The sequence below is a fragment of the Varanus komodoensis genome, unplaced genomic scaffold (genome assembly GCF_004798865.1).
Source record: "Varanus komodoensis strain SLA01 unplaced genomic scaffold, ASM479886v1 scaffold4, whole genome shotgun sequence".
Classification (NCBI taxonomy): domain Eukaryota; kingdom Metazoa; phylum Chordata; class Lepidosauria; order Squamata; family Varanidae; genus Varanus; species Varanus komodoensis.
In genome coordinates this window covers 1,465,484-1,485,305 of record NW_025335941.1, presented here as the reverse complement: position 1 = coordinate 1,485,305, position 19,822 = coordinate 1,465,484, and the positions used below count along the sequence as shown (strand labels likewise).

The 19,822-nt window shown below is 37.6% G+C and overlaps 1 protein-coding gene across 1 annotated transcript in view; it reads right to left on the bottom strand.

The window, feature by feature from the left end:
* Positions 1–1,948: 1,948 nt before the first annotated feature.
* SMS (spermine synthase) overlaps positions 1,949–19,822 on the bottom strand; it is a 33,451-nt gene continuing 15,577 nt past the window's right edge. The window contains exons 4-11 of the mRNA XM_044441938.1: positions 18,971–19,035; positions 17,028–17,203; positions 16,037–16,191; positions 15,435–15,524; positions 13,797–13,911; positions 13,286–13,365; positions 7,834–7,949; positions 1,949–6,231 (exon numbers count right to left, since the gene is read on the bottom strand). Of these exons, the coding sequence (XP_044297873.1) occupies positions 6,189–6,231; positions 7,834–7,949; positions 13,286–13,365; positions 13,797–13,911; positions 15,435–15,524; positions 16,037–16,191; positions 17,028–17,203; positions 18,971–19,035 (840 nt within the window). The 3' untranslated portion in view covers positions 1,949–6,188. The remainder of the gene's footprint in view (positions 6,232–7,833; positions 7,950–13,285; positions 13,366–13,796; positions 13,912–15,434; positions 15,525–16,036; positions 16,192–17,027; positions 17,204–18,970; positions 19,036–19,822) is intronic.

Here is a 19,822-nt window from a genome sequence, read left to right as displayed (position 1 = left end):
CTTGCTCAGTTCTTGTAAACTCAAAGCTGTGGTTTCCTATATGGAATCAATCCACCCCGCAGTCGGTCTTTCCTTCTGCTTTTGTCTTCTCCAGCGAGTTTTGCTTTCTCACAATGTGCCCAAATTGCAACAGCCTTAGTTGTGCCATTTTTGCTTCCAGGAAAAATCTAGTTTGCTTTGATCCAAGATCCACTTGTTCATCTGTTGGTTCAGGGTATTCTCAAAGCTCACCTCCAGCACTTTATTTCAACACATCTATTTTGATCATCACTGCCATTGCCTGTGAAATAATTTCTGCCAGGATTGCTCTCACTGCCTGTAACCCAGGAGCTGTCTTTCAGGGGTATCTTTACCCCGTTTAGAGATACCCACTCTCTTCTGATGTGATCATTACTCCTTCAGAGTATGCATTCTACTCTGGTGTCCCAGCTTTGACCATGCCACCTTGGGTGACCTGCCACGAGACCACCTAGCGAGAAAATCGGAACTTCAAATGGTATTGACACTCTAAATGCCTTTCACCACATTGAAGTGTGTATCCAAGCATTCCCTAGGTACTCCCCCCACCCCTTTCCACCACTCTCAGAAGTGCAAGTCACTCATACAAAACAAGGTAGAAGTCCAGGATTTTAGCATAATTTGACTTAATGCAGGATACTCTCTAAACTCTTTTCATGCTGTTTTTTTCCTTCATTCTGCCCTGTCTTTCATAAATATTCGTAAGGATTTGTTTTAAAGAAAAAGCTCAGGGGTGCAAGTGGGGAAACTGGAAGCCCCAGTTGGACAATGTCGGGGGGAATGGTGCCTGCTGCCAAAATGAAGCCGGAACCAGTTCTGGACATTGACCCAAACAGTCAAAGAGGAGTTTTCTCCTTTTGTTCTGGCAGTTGGCAAATGGTGAGCTTTCAAGCTAAACTGAAGATGAGTGATCTCTGCTTGCAAACATGAAGCAATGGTTTGTATAACCCCGCCGTGGCAAGATGTTCTTCTTGTCTTTTCGTCCTGACATCTGTCAGGGAGATGCACATTTTGCACTTTGACCCGAGATTTAAAGTACTCAGACAAGTCCACTCCTCTTTTCTTTTGGGAAAGTGCCTTTTAAAATAGTCGTATATACCAACCAAAACTCACATTGCCATGTTAAAATCTTCATTAAAGGGGGCTCAGAAATCCTTTTTCCCAGTAAAAAAAGAAAGTTTGCACTTTTGAGGAGAGGGACAAAAATCACAACACTTTTTGAGCCTTTGGTTAAGTTCACCTTATGACAGCTGCTAAACATTTGCGAAAATCTGTGTGGGATATTTATAAAAAGTTTGCCAACCATGGACAGTTCCTCCAAAGCCGTCCAAAGCAGTTTGAAGAGGCTTTCAGTGGTTGTCAAAACAGAGCTCATGCAAGGTGTCGATGAATCTATCTGAAAAATGCTTTAGGATGCAAATAAGCTACAGGGATCCAAAAAGAGCTATCATAAGGCGGACAAAGGAAGCCAAAGCTAGCCACTCTCAAGTGCTGCTTGGCATTTGAGGGCACTGGGCAAACTTGAGAAGAGCAAGGCGAGTCACCACTCTTGCTGAGAATCTTACTGGCAGTTGTACATTACTCCCCATGTAATCCATCATCTGGCTTCATTATAGCTGAATTAAAAATGACCCCTAAAATAGGCCATGGGTTATCAGGGTGTTTGAGTGGGGGAAAATAGCTGTATGTGTAGCAAACATTGGGCTGGAATGGTTCAAGAAGCATCCATTGCTTGCTTCATGGAGTAGTCAGGTTGTGTGAACCAGGCCAATATATGGATGTGCTTGCTTGGAAGTTTCCATTGTATTCAAAGGGGTTTAACTCTTTATACATAGCCTTGGGAAAGGGCAGTTCATGATGTTAACGATATAAGCACATTCTTTGCTATTGCATTCCAAAAGAACCCACAGTAATTTAACCATTCATCCAGTGCAGTTAATAGCAGTGTAACTTTATTGGAATATATGCACTTTTACTACTGCAGTCAATACAATACCAGCAGTTTTATTTCAGCAAAATCTGATTAGTTATCAAACTTTTTTTAAAAATCATGAAATTTAACTATTAGGGGGAAGCAGCATTTAGTGCAAAGAGACAGCATGCCAACCATTTTGGGCTCAATCTGCATGTATAGTGAAGTGCTCATAATGGATGTTCCACTCAGTTGCACGTGTAAAATTAAAAAGTACTGATTTCCAAAATTAATAACATTCACAAAAAAGTGAAATTTCATATTGTATACTACAGCAACAAGCATATATAAATAGTGATCACAATTATGTAAGCATTTTCTCAGTATATTCAAGCAGTAACGAGGGAAGGGTGTCGGGGGAGTTGTTCAGCTCCTTTTAAGCACACACATCTATGTTATAATGGCATTCAACACAAACCTATTTTTAAAAGAATATTACTATTATTTCCTTTTTACTGAGAGGATGACATGTGTTTTAGGCAGCTTTTCAAACATTGCTATTTCTGGTCATTTCATACCAGATTTAAGACTAAGCTTGCTTCTATTAGAATATGTGAAGAGGTACTACTAAAACATCCCTTTACTCCCACACAAATCATATACTATATCCTAATATCTATGGGCTGGTTCACATGATTTATTTAAGCCACTGGCCTTAGCACGAGCCAGCATTCATTTTGAATATCCAAACCACGGCTTGTCTTGTTGTTTAAAGATGATGGCAGTTGCACAAGGACTAACACACCCTTGCATATACGAGGGTTGCTTCTTCTTTGTACAACGCTGGCTACCCAGGACTGTATGACATGACAATAAGCTTGACTATTCTAAAACTGTCCAGCAGACACCATGGCTCAAACAAACCAGAACAGGCAACAGTGACTGTGCAAACCATGTTTATGTATAAAACAAAATCTAACTGGCAACATGTTCTTCCTCCAAATCTAGCAGTGTATTGGACTCCTTTCTTTCTAGTAGCTATGATTCTTAGCTAATTCAATAATTTACTCTGCTTTCTCAACTTTTTTCTTGAGAAAGCTGTTCTCTCTAGATCAATACAAGTTGTGGGAAAGTTCAGTAACACCATACCGGTTTCAATCACAAAGCAAAAGCTTAAGAAACTATCTAGTAGCTTTGTTTTTTTAGTACTGGGGGGTATTCTGTAATTTAAGAATGGGAGGATCAAAATTATTTTATGGTGATTAGGAACATGTTAAAAAAATTCTTCTACTTTTCTAAGAAAGTGGCTATCATTTCCAAGTCAAAAGCATTGCATAATCCCAGAACAACATAAGTTTATTTCAGAAAATAATATCTTTTGTAATACATCACAGTTACAAACATATATGCTGAAATCTCTTAGAAGCCAGTTCTGAAAACTGTATTATGTCTGTTTATTGTAGTCTTGATCTGATCTGTGTGTTGTATGATCAGTTTATAAGGAGAAACATGGAAGAGCTATTACCAATCTATTACCAATCTATTCAAATGCAAGTAAATTATTCAGTGTAAATGTAGAACTGCATTTTTTAAACAGAAAAAAGGGCACTTTCCACACATGTATTCTGACCTGCATAAAGTTTGGTCTTTACCACTGGGAAGTTCTAAAATTAGTACACAGAGATTCAAATGGCTTATTAGGTAGTAGCTTCAATGCAGAGACACATAATTAAGGACTTGTGAGTTATAGGCCTATCTTTCTATGTCCCTTTTGTTAGCACAACAGAAGCCTGAGGTGCACGGTGCTTGTGTGTCAAGCAGTGCTCTGCCTCACTGCATAGTTCTTTCATGGATTTTAAGAGTCAATAAAGGACTATGGTCTCCTTCCTAAATACAAATTGAATTTTCCCTGGAGAAAGAGAATTGTGCAAAATGTGCTGGGCTTTCACATTAAGGGGAGGTAGAGGAAGGAAAGGACAGCATGCTCACCTTGTGATTTCTGAGGAGTGAGCCCAAGTCAGCCCTCCAGATATGTTACGAGTGACCAGTCTGCTGTCTGGGTATTAAGAGAATTTGGTTCAACACATTTGGAGGTACATTTGGGGAGGCTTGTCTAAGTGCCGTCCTTTTTCTAGCACTGTAAGCAAACATAACAGTGAAATGCAAAGCAAATGTTTCGGGTACTGGGGCGTAATTTGATGAAAGATATTAAGCAGGCAAGAAAAAGATGGTACATTTTAATTTTCCTTGTCTCTCCACAAACTATACAATAAAGATGCATTTCTGAGCTACTTTAAGGATCTGCTTATGGCAAAGTTATAAGCAAATAATCAGTACACAAAATGATTTTACAAAAATATAATTTCACAGCATTTGCAGAAGCAGACAAGGGTGAAGAAAATACAAATCCAATCAATCTAATAGGTATTTCAACATGCATACACAAAAACATGTGGGCCAGTCACTAGTTTCATCCCATCCATAAGGCTAGACTCAACTGAGTGTATTACAGACATGCACAAAATATAAATACAAGATGCACAAAGCTCTCAGGGGCACAATCCACCGGAAACTTCTCCTGCACAAACCACACAAATGAATGTAGCATCTTCTGTGTTTTTGAACTCAATTTCCATTCATGTGGATTGGCTATTAAGGAGAACCTTCCAGCACATTGTCTCCTAAGTCACTTGCCTTAATTTTCCCTTTTGAATAACCTTTCACACTCTAGGAACATTACCACTAAAGTTAAAAGGGTATAACACCAATAAATCTTCTCATACAGGATCCAGCTTCTCAGACTTTATTTGGAGGTCTGGGGGAGCACTCCATCCATGGTTTAAAACCAAAGTTTATAGTGCCAACAGAATTTGTTTGAACTACTATTCTTCCATAATTATAATAAATAACAGGGGCCAAGTGATTTGAATGACACTTTACTAACATCTTTTACTACTTAAGTCAGTGGCATTACGCTAGCATTAAGCACATTGTAGATCTCTTTACAGATGAAAACACGAGGGATTGGATAAGGATTTAGCCATACCTATAAGCAATCCACTGAATTTAAAAGGACTTTTTAGTCATACATATATGTGCCATTGATTGCAATGGGTCTACTCTTATGTGTGAGCCAAGCCAAGATTGTTTATTTTTGTGTGTGTGCGCGCGTCCACATGCTGAAAAGTCTACAACAGTTTTCCCAACCTGGCGTCATCCAGAAACATTGCAATACAACTTCCATGTTTTATAGCCAGCACCGTCACTGGTTATTGCTGGATGGGGTGACGGAATTAGTATTTCAGCACATGTGGAGATCACCAGGTTGGAGAAGGCTGCCCTACAGATGCAGAGCAGTTCCACACAGCTGATGGATAAAAACCTAAGTTAGCCTCTTCCATCTATAACCAAGGTCTGGGCCCAATTCATAATAATTCCGATGCAGCGAGGTCACCACAATGTGATTTTCTTGCCCCATCCTTCTGGCTGTGATGAACTTCTGAAAAACTTACACATAGTTAAGAATGGGCATTTTCTTTTCATAAGGATCCACTGAACATTAATTGCTGGATTTCAGCTCATGAAGGTTAGAATAAAGATTTATCATAAGAAGATGGAAGGGCCTTCCTGTCGTGGCTTTTATAGCAGCTTGGTGATTTCCATAGGTGTTGGACTGCAATTCTTATGATAGGCATTGCAGTTCCACATAACTGACAGCCACCAGGTTGGGGAAAACTTCTTTTTAATAACTCAGTTGGCCAGAGGGTAGCCTTAAAAAGGAAAGGAAAAGAAAAAGAAGCCTGCCCTTAATTTCTCTAATTGGAAGCACATTGATCATTTAACAAAACTACACTTATACCTATATTAAGCTGATTAGTGTCTGAAGGAAGAAAAAATCTATAGGATCGCACAGAAGCACTAATGTTGTCTTTTAAAACTTGTATTCAAAGATCTAAAATAAAAACAAAAATGATCACATTCTAATGGTTCAGTGCATTCAGCAGCTACAGTTTTGCTGCTAATTCATCTAAGCTGACTTTCAAAAAATAACACCCTAGCTCATCAAAATATACATTTTTCCATTTGCTCTTAAATTAAAAATAATAATAAAAACATTTAAAGAATTCACAAATTGATAGTATGACTAAGTTCCAGGATCATCTACAGCATATAATTTAAAGAATTCAAGATGCCAAGACAAAGCACATGGCAAGTCTATGCGCTTCATGCAGCACATGTGGTAGGTGAACCTTGAGCTTCAAATGTTGGCCCTCTTCTTCCAAACAGTATAAAATACCCATCTGAAAAATAAATGGTCAAGGAACCAATAAATATTTTGCACACTGCCACAGTAACAGTAACCAGGAGAAAGAACACAAAATTTCAAAATAAAACTTAACAGAATAGAATGTAAGTTGCCATCATTTGCAAATTGGGTCTCTATTTTAATTAAATGTTCACATTAATAAATCACATACATATATTTCCAAAGCATTATTCATTACGTCATGACAGGTTGGTGGGATATTTCCTGATGTTCAACCAATTTTTATCCTCTTTGCTATCAACTACCCAATTACCATTAAGATTGTTTTTGCTGTTATGATGTAAAACAAGAAATGGGATAAAAGCAATGCATGCACACATTCCCAATAGAGGCTATTCATTAAGATGAGGGTAAGAAAGGAATTATAATCATTAAATCTGGTTTCCCATGTGACAGGACAGTAATGATGCTGCAGTAGCACAGAGAGAGCAGATTCACTATGTGGGACATCATTTTTATTTTCAATAATGCTCCCATCAATTTTGTAATTTAAAAAAATAAAAGTATTATTGCCAAGACTTCTTGCAGGTTTAAAAGAGCCTTTCAGCCTCTTTCAAATCATGCTACATGTAAGGGTCAAAGTATCCACAGCTGGATTTGTTAAAGTTACAGTCACCTCTACTGAAACACTAGGAAAGCCAATATAGCAAATAAAAAGTCAAAGAGAATCCTCCCAATAGTATTAGGATTATCCCGTCATAAGTATAATTGCTCTTTTATATAATTCATATAACAGGTTTAGGGTTAGGAGTGTGTCAGCTGAACCTGGCAGGATAATGGGTTGCAGGGAATGGCTACAGAACAAATTAACAGGAATTTCTGCTACTCTTCACAACCTTATTGTCATCCTTCCACAGTGCCTTTCAGCCCATGCCCCTAAAAACTGTAACTACAAGATTAACTGCTAGCCACAGGGGGAGGCAACAAGCAGGGGTGGGGAGCTGAAAACAGCTGCAAGAAGGGTGCTTTGTAAAGGAGTCTGCTAGTGACAAGTAACAATGAGAGGTGGTAAGTAGTAGGAAAGGGGTGCCAAAAGCAGCAGGGGGGAAAGGTGCCCTGAAAGCAGAGTGTTCTAACTCTAACATAAAGTTAAGCAGCCTTTTAAAAAGTGCCAAATATGGAGAATCATGACTAGGATATTTATCAGTATACTGAGTTAAATATTAAAGAGTTGTTCTTGTGCAACACCAAATTACCCCTAAAAGAGAAGGAAAAACCCCAACCTTGCATCTGTGAAGGCTCTGAAACTTAATTCTATTTGGTGATCTGAATGAGTGGAATTTCCCTTGCTGGCTTGCGGCCAGTGAGTCACCTGCTGACACAGGGACCAAGGCAATGTGGCACTCTGTTGCAACGGGGCCAACTCCTAGTGCTGGAGTTGGAGGGAAGACTGATGGGGAATGGGGGGGAGGTGAGGAAGACGCTGCAGCAAGCACAGGTAACGGCTGGAAGTACCGTGGATTGCTCAAGTGAACAACATACCCATTGTAGCTTATGAGTGTGATGGCTTTTAGCATGATATGCAAACAGTCCAAAGAGTGCTTATTCAAGGACATGATTTATGAACCAAGGATACAGTTCCATGTATGAGGGGACACATACAACTTCCTTGGAGAATTCCACAGGACAATATAGCCTGCTCAGCTGTTCTTCATAGAGTGTCAAGGCTTCAGTCAAATTGACACAATTTCCCTGCATGAAAGGAGGGAGAAAAATTTATAGCACCTATAGACCACTTGATAACCAAGTTCTCTACCTATAGATAATCTACAATTAATTAAAAATTAATTAAAAAATGAAACAGACAAGGAGAAACAGAGCACCTAACACAAATGAAAGTGAAGGATAGAAACACTGCAGCACAAAAACTGAAGTAAAAGCAAGCAGTAGAATAAAAGTACTAACTTCTTCAGCAGTTTCTAAGATTCCTTGTAGAATACAAAGGGCTTCAACTGCACCAGCAAGTTCATAACATAAGCAGCACAGGAGCCTTTTGGGAAGGGAATCCTACAGGAGGCAGCACCACTGAAAAAGCCCATTCTTTGTTACTCACCTCTTCTTATTTGGCAGTGGTGCCTAGACCAGGGCCACAGAAGATGACCAGAGGATATGGGGCGGTAGATATAGAGGGTAACACTCTTCCACATAATCACCCTCAAGTTATTTACAGCTTTAAATATTAAAACAAGCACTTTGAATGGACTGTGAAAATGGAGTGGGTGACAGTGCAGATCACACTATACTGACAAAACTTGAACATATTAGCAGGTCCTGGCTAACGGTCTACCTGCCTTGTTTTGAACTGACTGGAGTTCAAAAGGTAACACATTGCAGCAATCTGAATGGGCGGTTACAAGAACAGGAATGCCTGGCTGCAAAGTTTTCTTTCACCAAATAGGGTACAGTTAGTATATCAGACTGAGTGGAAGGCAAAAGCCATATGTCAATCAGACTTGGAGAGAAAAAAGTCTAGTAGCTTCTATATTTTAAAACATAATTAACATCACTTCAGTTCTATAGGCTTTGGAACTGTGAAAATGCAATTAGTGTACAAGTTATTCAGAAAGTATTTGGAGACATGATGAGAGATGTGTTGTCACAATTCATAAATTAAAAGCCAATACTCTGCACAAAGTTATTTATAATACAGCCATAAATACTTTCAATATCAACTGGGCTTATTTTGTATTAAGAGTTTGCAATATTGATGTTGTCAGCTCTAAAATTAACCTTTTTTTCTGAATGTATCACTAAATTCAGTTTGTGCTGGCTTGGTTCTCACTAGGCAAAAAGCTGGTGTGATTGCTCAGAGTTCATGCATTGCAGACTTTGAGATGGTTAAGATTTTGTTAAACTTAGAACCAAAATAAATAGTGGGGCAGGGAAAAGAATTAAATGTTAGCGAACTGAAACTTTTTTTTTAGTTATCAAAACTATTACAAAATTGCAAAGGTATGGTTATTGTAAAAGGTAAGGAAGTTAAAGGTATAAAACTTGTTTTGTAATCTATTATTATCCATAGTGGGGCAGTGGTTATTTGGTTCCACTTCCTTTTACAAAGCATATAATTTTGCCAGCATCAAATTGAATGGGACAGTGCATAAACAACCTGTGTGTGTAATTTAGACATCACAAATAGAAAACAGCACTAGGTAATTTATGGGACATCCCACTTGTATCAGCCTAGTTTAATGGCATGACCAAATCCATATAATGAGAGTAATCTGCAGTCTGCTTTTGTAGATAGTCATCCCTGGTATCCCACCTCTCATCACCATCATCATAAATGACAAGTAACCGCAGGTGACAACATGGCAAGCCAATTATAGAAATGAGTAATTAAAGTTAGTAAGAGACTGTATGCGACACCTACAGTTTGTTAAACGTGGTAGCGTTCCCTTGCCTATGACAATACCTGCCTCAGAAGTAGCCAAACATTTTGCTATGCAGGACTGTACTGCAGCCTTCTCCAACCTGGAGACCTCCAAGTTTTTTGGACTTCAATACCAGCAAAGTCAATAATTTGGAATGCTGGGAGTTGCAGTCAAAACATTTAAGTGGTAGCAGGTTGGAAAGGGATGCATTATCTAAAGACATGCTAAAAATCCACATTTTAGAATGCTTTATTTGTAGTAAGTCTAGCAGGCCTGATATATAGCAGTCTGATGTTCATACGACCACCAAAACACCAGCCAGAGAATACACACCAAGTTACAAGGGTGAAATTTATCCATTGCAAATTTATCCATTATTTATGCATTGTAACCAGGAATATAAGACATCATTCTTGGTAGTATTATCTTATATAACAAATACATTTACAGAATATGATTCATTAAAAATATTACACAGCATTCTTAACTGAATATTAAGACCTTAATTAAATCTAACTTTTTGCCTTTCTTACAAAAGAAATGCCAATTAATGAACTGTTTAATCAAAATTAAAGTTTGACAATTGTTACCTTACTTTTATACATACAGAATTATGTGTAAAGAAGTATCATTGTACAAATTCTTCAAAATGCAGAATTTACTAGATTTCTATATACAGAATTCTTGATAGCTAGATTACTGTTAAAGCTATAATCATTATTACTGTATCTCAGAATGAACTTAGTAGTCCAGTGCTAATTAGTAGGGAAGTGAAAAAGGGATTCTGAAAGTGAAAGAGATTCTGAAAAGTTGAGGGCACCCAAAATACAAAAGAAAGATCTAATAAAAACTGAGTGTGCTCACTGCTCTGCCGTTGCTGCTGAATACTGAGTATTAGCTGACAGAAGGTGGAGAAAAGAACATGGAGATCAGAAGGTGGGGCTATCTGAACCTCTAAAAGCTTCCACAACCTAATACACTCTAAATCTGTTGGACTACAGCTCCCTAATCATGCTGTCCTGGGCTGATGGGAGATGTAGTCCAGAAAGTACCAAATCAGGGGATGCTACATTAGGATCTGCCATAGGCACACTTTTCCTGATTTCCCTTTTCCAGAGTAAAGCTTAAGAATTCTAACTACTCTGAAATTAAGACATTCCAGTGTAGTGCAACGAACAGAGGAATTAGGATTGGAAAAGTGCTTCCTTTAGTCCCAATTAGATGTAGCCTTAAAATATTACAATCTCTGAAATGAGTATTTATACTGGGACTTAATTCATCCTACGAGGTGAGTTTATAAAAAGTTAAGTCCCACAGCTTCAATTTTCTATCCAAATTCTCTCACACACCATGGGAAAGCAGAAGTAAATAATTATCTTCATTCCACACTGTTCCATCTAGATTTAGAACCCCAAATCTCAACAGTTAGCAGAACACAAAACAGTGCCTCCAAACCAAACAATGGCCTGCAGACTGGAAATGTTCCAATCCCCAATAAAGGAGACACAAAAGAGTGCAGCAATGATGGTACTATTGACTGATTTCCCATAGAAGCAAAATGATGCTGAAAATGCTTTAAAAAGGATATTACCCTACATGGATCAAGAAATGTCTGATGTTCAAGCTGGATTCTGAAAGGAAGATACTCAAGATCCTATCATAAATATACACTGGCTACTGGAGCATAGCAAAGCATTTCAGAAGAAGACCATCCTATGCTTTATAGACTACATCAAAGCCTTTGTCTGTGTGAATTATGAGAAGCGATGGAAGGTTCTGAAAGAAATGGGTGTGCCTCAGCACCTGACTATCTTGATGCATAACCTGTATTGTGGACAAGAAGCTACTTGAGTAACTTTCCAATAGGGGGAATGGACATTTTATTTCCTTGATTTGACTCAGAGATCTATAAAAATCAATGGAAATATGAGAAATGGGGGGATACATTCCACATAAGAAAAATAAAACAGTTTAACAGCATTCTCTCAGTAAATGTAACAAGTTTATACAGGTTCCCAGACAGGAGCTGGCATGAAGATTTCATTACATGTGTTGGCATTTTTAGTCATCAAGCTCTATCTGGTGGTCAAAAAGTATAGTGCACACTACTAAGTTTCCTATTTTTAAAATGTGTTACGAGTAGCACAGCAAGATAGTGCTTCAGGAAAAATAATACATAAGGATCTTCAACACATTCAGCAACCCTGTTTTTGTATGTTTAGCCATATTGCAGGAAACATACTTTGGCTTTGTGTTTTTAAGAAGCAGGTTATTATTCCTGATTCCCACTGTTGTGGTCTGCCACCTGATCCAAAAACAGGACAGGGCTCTTTCCCTACAATGTTTGTTTAGAAGAGAGAACAGGGCAGTTTACCTTCATATAAAGGCTGAAAGCTTTGCCTGTAATAGCTCTTAAAATACATGATGGAGAAATTGAAAGATGTTTTGGGATGCAATTCTATCAAATACAATAAACTAGCAAACAGGGAGGGTTATAGAAATCCAGTATAGAGTGATACTCATCTTCCAGGCCTCACATTCTGCATTTTTGCTAGACATGCTTTTACACCTGTCTAACTGAAGCATCTCAAAGGATTGCAAAGGATTGCCTAGTATCCTGGATCTGCCCAGTCACTTCCTCTTCCTGACCCCTTTTATATCTTTCTAATGTTGCTTTACAAACCTCAGAGATTAGCTGGCAGTATTCTTCTCATAGAGGCAGGGAAGGGGTGACTGAGCTCCAATTCCCAGTTCCAGGCCAAAGCACAAAGCCCTTGGAGCCAGAAATTCAAACATCCTTTAGCTCCTCAGATGCTGGCCAGGGAATGTAGCATTTGCACTAACTAAATCCATGATCAGTTCAGTTATAATTTTCGGAGGCACAAGAAAATGTCACCTGAAGGCATAATTATGAAATGAACAGCTTGTTTGATATTGAGTAAAGCTGTCATTAGAAATGTTCATTTTTTTAATAAGAGAAAACCAAAAGTGTGCAGATTTGAGATGTAAGAGAACTTTTATGGCTGCATACCACCTTAACTGTTTCTGAAAATACATTTACAGTGCAATCTTTTCCATGTCTAGTTAAAACTTCAACAAGGCTTAACCCCAAATAAGTATATAAAGGATTAGAGCCTTAAGATAAAATCCTAGAAATGTTTTCTCAGAGAAAAGTGTCATTGCATTTAATAATGCTTACTCAGAGGTGTGTAAGATTACTGCCCTGAAGTATGAAACACAGTATTTGACCGTAGCCTTATCCAAAACTAACATAAAATTGATGAGCCAAGTTTATGTCAAATTCAGGCAAATATTCCACATAGAGTAGACAAACTTCAAAAAAAGGGGGGGTGTCCCCATGACTTCCTAGATTATGGAACACAGCACAGTATTGTCTAGTTCATACCCTCCAGAAGTAGAAAGTGATGGGTGATCTTAGGAGCTCCAGTTTTTATTTGAACCTTCACAGGTTCTGGAGGATACCATATTCCAACAAGCACAGTTTTTCCCTTGTTCAATTTCTGCTGTAAAAGGTGAGAACAGAACCCTAGTAATCCAATCTCATCTTGAAGACTAAGTAGCATCTCAAAAAGTTTATTTTTTTCAGGTGTCACTTTGGTGTTAATAACTGTAGAAGAATTTTCCTTGTCATACCTGTGTGAAATATTTTCCATCAGGTTTCAACACTTTCATTGAAAGGTCCAGAATCATCCGCAGAAATTCCCAAGTGGAATCTAAATTTGGAAGTATTTATCAATTAATTAGTAATTAATTAATTCAAAATAAAATAGTCAGAAATATTATCATGATAGGGACAGATACTATTTCCATTACTAATTATTTTTGTTCAGATTCTTAAGTTATTTGTGAATTGATGTTAGATAATAGATGAAGGACATAAACCTTTTAACTATTTTTTGAATATAGGGCATAATTAATTCTAGCATGGACACAATATCTGTACATGAACTGACTTAAATATGACCCAAAAGTTCCACTTCCCACATTTAGCAGGTATGTACCACCCATTGCTTGGTCCAGGCATGCCTTCTCATCCCTATTCATCCTTTCGAACCTCAAGGTGTAAGTTACTCAACTTCAAACAAAACATTTAATGAAATAGTTTGACCACAAACAAGATCTGCTGAAGCAGAGAAACATTAACCTTCTTCTGGTGATGTGGAGATTGGAACAGCTGTCAAATCATTAATTACATAATCAAACATCCTTTCTTCTTTGGTATACCTCTTCAGTACTGGAATACAATCTTCTATTAGAACCTTTAAAAACATAGTAAAATTGTGGATAACTCATTAGAGCAATTGCTTTCCAACTGGCTACTTATTAACACTGTTTGTAGCACTCAGATTAATATGACAGGAAAAATCCAGCCTTTGCACCACTTTATCATGCCCACATCAGGAACCATCAGGAAATGACATAGAAAATTTTAGAATACATATCCAGACAGATGTGTGATCTGTATATGTGTGCAGAAGTCTGTCAGTGTCTGGTGGTTCTCACATTAGACACAGACCAACTGTTGCAAGAAGTAACAGGCCAGAAGTTAAATAAGCAATGGGCTGTCAGATGCGTGGGTAGGGTGTCTGTAGCATACCTGTCCAAATCTCCTTTTTGGGGAAAAATGGTGTTCTGTGAAGGGTGAGCCATTCCACCTGCTTCCCACCGCCAGAAATCCTACACAGAAAGCTGAAGCTACAGTTTGGGAGGCACTACTTCAGGAGATAAATGCTGTCCCATCAAGGGTGAGAAATCCCACCTGCGCCCCACACCCAAGTATCTTAAAAGCAAGACTGAAGCTGCAGCTTGGGAAGCACTTTTTGGGAGAGAGATGCTTGAATGTTTAGTAGTTGTTCATTTTATTGTCTTTTAAATACTAGTTCAAATGCTGTAGTGAAGTATTATGCTGTTCTATTGCATTGCCTTTCTGTGATCTAATGCACTGTAAACAGCAACAACACTATTGGGAGGTAAAGAAATAAATGAAAATTAACTCCTTCATATGTTGAACATGAAATTTAGGTTGCCATGGATTGAACTTGGGACCTTCTGAATGGAAAGCATGTGCTCTATCACTGAAGTACAGCCCTTCCCTAGAAGACTGGGCTGAGAGACCACATCGCACTCATCAAGACTGATCATTTTAATTACTCATCTTCATCCATTTGTCTCAGACAAATGGCAACATGATCAAGGAAAATTCCAAATCTTGTGCTACACTTTTTTCTTATGGAAATGAGATATATACATTTATAATGGAAGTTTCAAAAATTTAATTCTTTTTATTCCAAAGTTGATATTATAAGTAGCTATGCCTAATTATATAGCTTACCTGCATGACTGCAAAGCTTTTAACATGTTCTATTTTAGCCAGCCTATGTTCATATTTAAGGATAATTTATACTTAGTATCATTGAGAATTAGCTAGTGTTTCCCTACTTCAGATGTTTCAATATCAGAGGCACGCAATCTTCTAAAAATAGTTTATGAATATATGAAAAACATTTTCAAAAATAATCCGTTTACTTCAAAACCCTTATTTTCCTGCTTATTCAGAAAGTTCCTCAGAATTATACTTATAAACAAGATTGATCCTTATACATAATTCATACTATTGTATCAATAATTTAACTCACAGTATTATAGATATTCAATTATGATGAATTTAAGATACCGTATTAAATTCTAGCAACAATAACATAAATCAAATAAACACTTCTACCAAACAAATATTTTCACGGACAAAAACAATACCACTCATACTACCTGCCTTCAACATTACCTGATAGCATTCTCCTTTCAGATTGTCCAAGACATCTCCACAAGTTTTGCGCATGTATTTTCGACACCCGTCGATCACCATTTGGTCAATGTTTTTGATACTAGTTAAGAATCAAATAACTCACTTTCCTATGGTTATTACTTTTGCTTCAGAATAACAGTATTTAAGATTCCAGAATAAGTAAACAATTATTTCATGCTGTTTCTAAAGAACAAGACATGAAATTGGGTATGGGAATACATTTTAGTAGATTCAAATATATTAATCAAAAAATGAGCTTTAGAGACATAAAGAACTCTAAACATCTTTTACAAGTAACATTTTTTCCACAAGCCCTTATACAATACACTGAATACTCTGTTGTAACAAAATATGCATCAAAGTTAAACTTAGCTTAAATACCTTGGTCAAAATAAGATTGTAAAACTACAACAGTAAAAAGGAAGCTCTGCTGGATGAAAGATGTCTAATATACAATACAGAATTCAAAAGAGTTCTGAGAGAAGTCAGCATAAATCTACCTAAATCATCTGCTCTCATTCCAAATGCACTGGACCAGAGAAAATACAATGAAGGTTTTTTTAGTCTTATTGAAAGGATATCTCCACCATGGTGACCATCTTTGGTTTCAATTTGACTATTTCATACAGTATGCCCCCATCACCACCTCCAAGAATGAGCACTTCTTTGTTAGTGTAGTCTTCCTTCCCGCTGCCCATTATCGCTTGTGTATATGCCAGGTCACTTTCTGCCAGATCTTAATAAGCAAGGAATTATAGATACATAAATACCCATACACTTATTATAATGAACAAACTTTCTTGTAAGCAAGCAACAAAACAGACCATCTTAAATTCTTAACAACTTTGATTATTAGGACCTGGACTAAACAGAACATGCTAATAGGCCCTTGTACCACAACTTACTCTGAAGAGTCCATACTATAGTATTTATTATTTTATTTATACCCCCCTTCCATCATGGAACTCAAGCTGACTACATGGGATTCCCAAGCAGTCTGTTATCTAAGTATTGCCCAGACCCAGATCTGGCTAGCTGCAGCTAAGTGACTGTCTCCCATGTCTTCAGACAAAGCTCCCACATGTTTCTCTCTATTCACATTTTTTTAAATATAAGAGAAGTTTTATCAGATTACTTTTATCTGCTACTTTCTCCAGTACATTGAATTTCAACATAAGTCAGAAAAAGTGTTTGAAATGATCATAATTCATGTTACAACTAAAGCATATTCACTTCATATTGCACCCAAAAGCATCCTTTTGGGTGCAATATGATTAGACTACTAAAGTTAATTATGCAACCAGCTCTTTTAAACCATAGATAACAGTAAAATTGTGACTGGGAAAAAATTAGGGGGGAAGTGCTCTATGGTACTGGTACTGCCTAACTTGTGGCACGAATACTGCCACCAAGGAATTCAAGGGATCCTCTATTTTTGCTGCATGCTTAGTACTGTAAAAATAACTGATATCCAAACATATAACAAGCCACCATACATGGTTTGGTGGTTCACAAGCAGCACAGGCCAACTCCATAGGAAATGATAATGCATTATATAAAGTCAATACTCACTAACATCCCCACTGAGGATAAGCATATTTCCAAATTGTTTAGAGTGTAAAATTTTAATATTCTGATAAGCTGACTCTTCATCGTAAATAACTTCATCTATGTCATATTCCACTAATCGTCCATCTGCTGTGGGCCAGTATCTATCAATTGCATCCCCTCTCACTATGGCTGGCAAACTGTGGAAACATTAGACAGAACAAAGAAAATACACAATTTTTAAGTATGCAAAGTTACCAAACAAGATATTACTCAAAATTATTAAATCTTACTTTCCTAGGGGCACACACATATATTTTACCTAATGTTCAAAACACCTTGCCTGCATTTTTACTGTTAAATATTAGTAATACTAAAATAATTGCCACTCCTAGATTTGTAGTTACTAAAATATATTCTGTTACTGAAGAGACACTCAAATCACAGAACTAAGAGATAATACACCAATGTTTTTTGGATGAAGTTATTTTTAGCACTCCATGATGCAGCAAAATGCCAGATAAAACTTTTATATTAAAATATCTTACTTTTTGAAAAAATATTCTCTCCAAAAGCACTGCGGAAACAAACTTCTTTATTCTTAGGCAGCTATTTGTATGCAACTGCTATTTTAAATCTTGCATACACATTGTCAACTATGTTTGCCAAAGAATGGTTGGTATCACCATTTGTTTTCAATGCCTTGCAACATCAAACAAACTATAAGGAAAGACAAAAATCACTTGTGATTTTCAGTCATTCTAAAGCAATGTACATTACAGAAATGTTTTTAGAAACACTAGAGGGCAGTATCTAACAGTATGAAAACTTGGGCAGGCCCAAATCATTTGGCTATAATTTGTCCTTAAAATATTAGAAAAGGGTGAGGGACTTGTTATTTTCATTCCTAATTTCACACTAATTTATTAGCTCAGAAATGTATGTCAAATAAGTCACTTCAGGCTACTAATCAATCTTCGTGCTGAGCAATGCCCTCAACAAAGTATATCTCTCTCTGTAATAAAGGGTGTGGGAATACAGCATGACATAATGGGTAGTATCTAAAGACTGCAACTTAGCTACACCAAGATCATCTCCTCAAAGGTATTTAATTAAATTATGTTAGTAATGGTCTGTATAGAATCATTTTTAAACAATTTTTCTCCCTCTCCTATACCACTTGAACCCAGAGTCGTCTCATGAAACTGAATGGTGAGAGGTTTAGGATAGATAAAAGTAAGTACTTTGCTGCCACAGGAAGTGGTGATGGATGCCAATCTAGTTTTAAAGGGGGATTGGACAGATTCATGGTGTGGGGGATCTATAAGTGGCTACTAGTCTTGCTATGTGTTACCTCTTTTACCAGAGGCGGTATGCCTACACACACAAGTATCTGAGGAGCTTGTGCAGGAGGTCGTCTTGCACTTATCCTGCTTGAGGAATCCTGTGGGCAACTGGTTTCCAACACTGTATATCGGGGTCTCAAACTCGCGGCCCACAGGCCAATTGCCGGGACAGGCGGGGCACAGGGGAGGGGCCCTGCAGCCTTCAAAGCGCCAGCGGCGCCCGGGCTGGCCTCCGGGAGCCACGCGGGATGAGTGGCCTACCACCACCGTGGTGGTGGAATGCTTGATGCGGCCCAGCCTCACCCAGACTGCCCCCAGGTAAGTTGAGTTTGAGACCTCTGCTGTATACGGAGTTCTGGACTAGATGAACCTTTGATCTGATCCAGCATAGCTTTTCTAAGGTTCCCATTAAGAATAAAAACTACATTTGAGTAAAAGGTTTTATAATCTCTACAGTGCATGTGAAAATTTTAGTACTTTTATTAAAAGTAGGATGCTGTTATCTATAATAATTTACCCAGTCATGTCAGTAGATCCATGCAAACTTCAGTTAGTCACATTTAAGATCTTCCATAATCCTTGACAGCCTTTATATGTTTAAGGTCTGACAAAGTTTCTTACCGTTTTATCTTTTTGATGCTTCCATGTAACATTTCTTTCATTCTTTCTTCTATCTTGTTTAAAATCTAAAAGGGGAAGGAAACATAAATCCTGAATGAAATGTAATGGGGACCTCCAAAAGTCCTAGCAATGAATCATTTGATACCACAAGTTAGGAATTTGAATGATCAATACTACAAAACTACAGAACATGGGTTGCAAGTTGATAACCTTCTTTTCTTTTACGTCCATCTTCAGTTCATTCAGGAACTTTAACCAGGAATACAGATCTTTATAAACCCAGAGGCCAAATCCAGCTCTCCAGGGATCCAAAGTCCACTCCCCACAGCTATCCATAAGACCCAACCTCCCCTTCTCCCAACCACTGATTTTTATGGTTTCCTAGATTTTGTGCAGTTTTTCCTTGTTCTAAATACTTGAAATGCCTCTCCTAAGGTTAAATTACTGCAGTGTAAAATTTCCACTAAAATATGCAGGTATTTCTCTGTTTTGGTTCTGCCCTTTTGCCAGCAGTCACTAGAGTGAGGCGGAGCGCTTCAGTATCTGATCCTTAGGCTGAAACAGAGTCTGCATCCTGGCTTCAAACTCATTTTCTTTTGTGTTCTGCTAAGAAGTAAGCAAGATTTACTGGGGAGAAAAATAAGTGTTACAGCAACTTAAAAGTAAACACATATATTGCAGTATATTCATCTGTTCTAGAACCCATTTCATTATATACATATATTGTGTTTCATGTTTTCTCAGACAAGCTAAGGAGATTGTCAGGAAACTAGCTTATCTCTTGCAAAATGACGCTGAATAAGCAAGCAAAGACAGAACACCTAACAGATCTACTTAAAAGACACAGAAAAT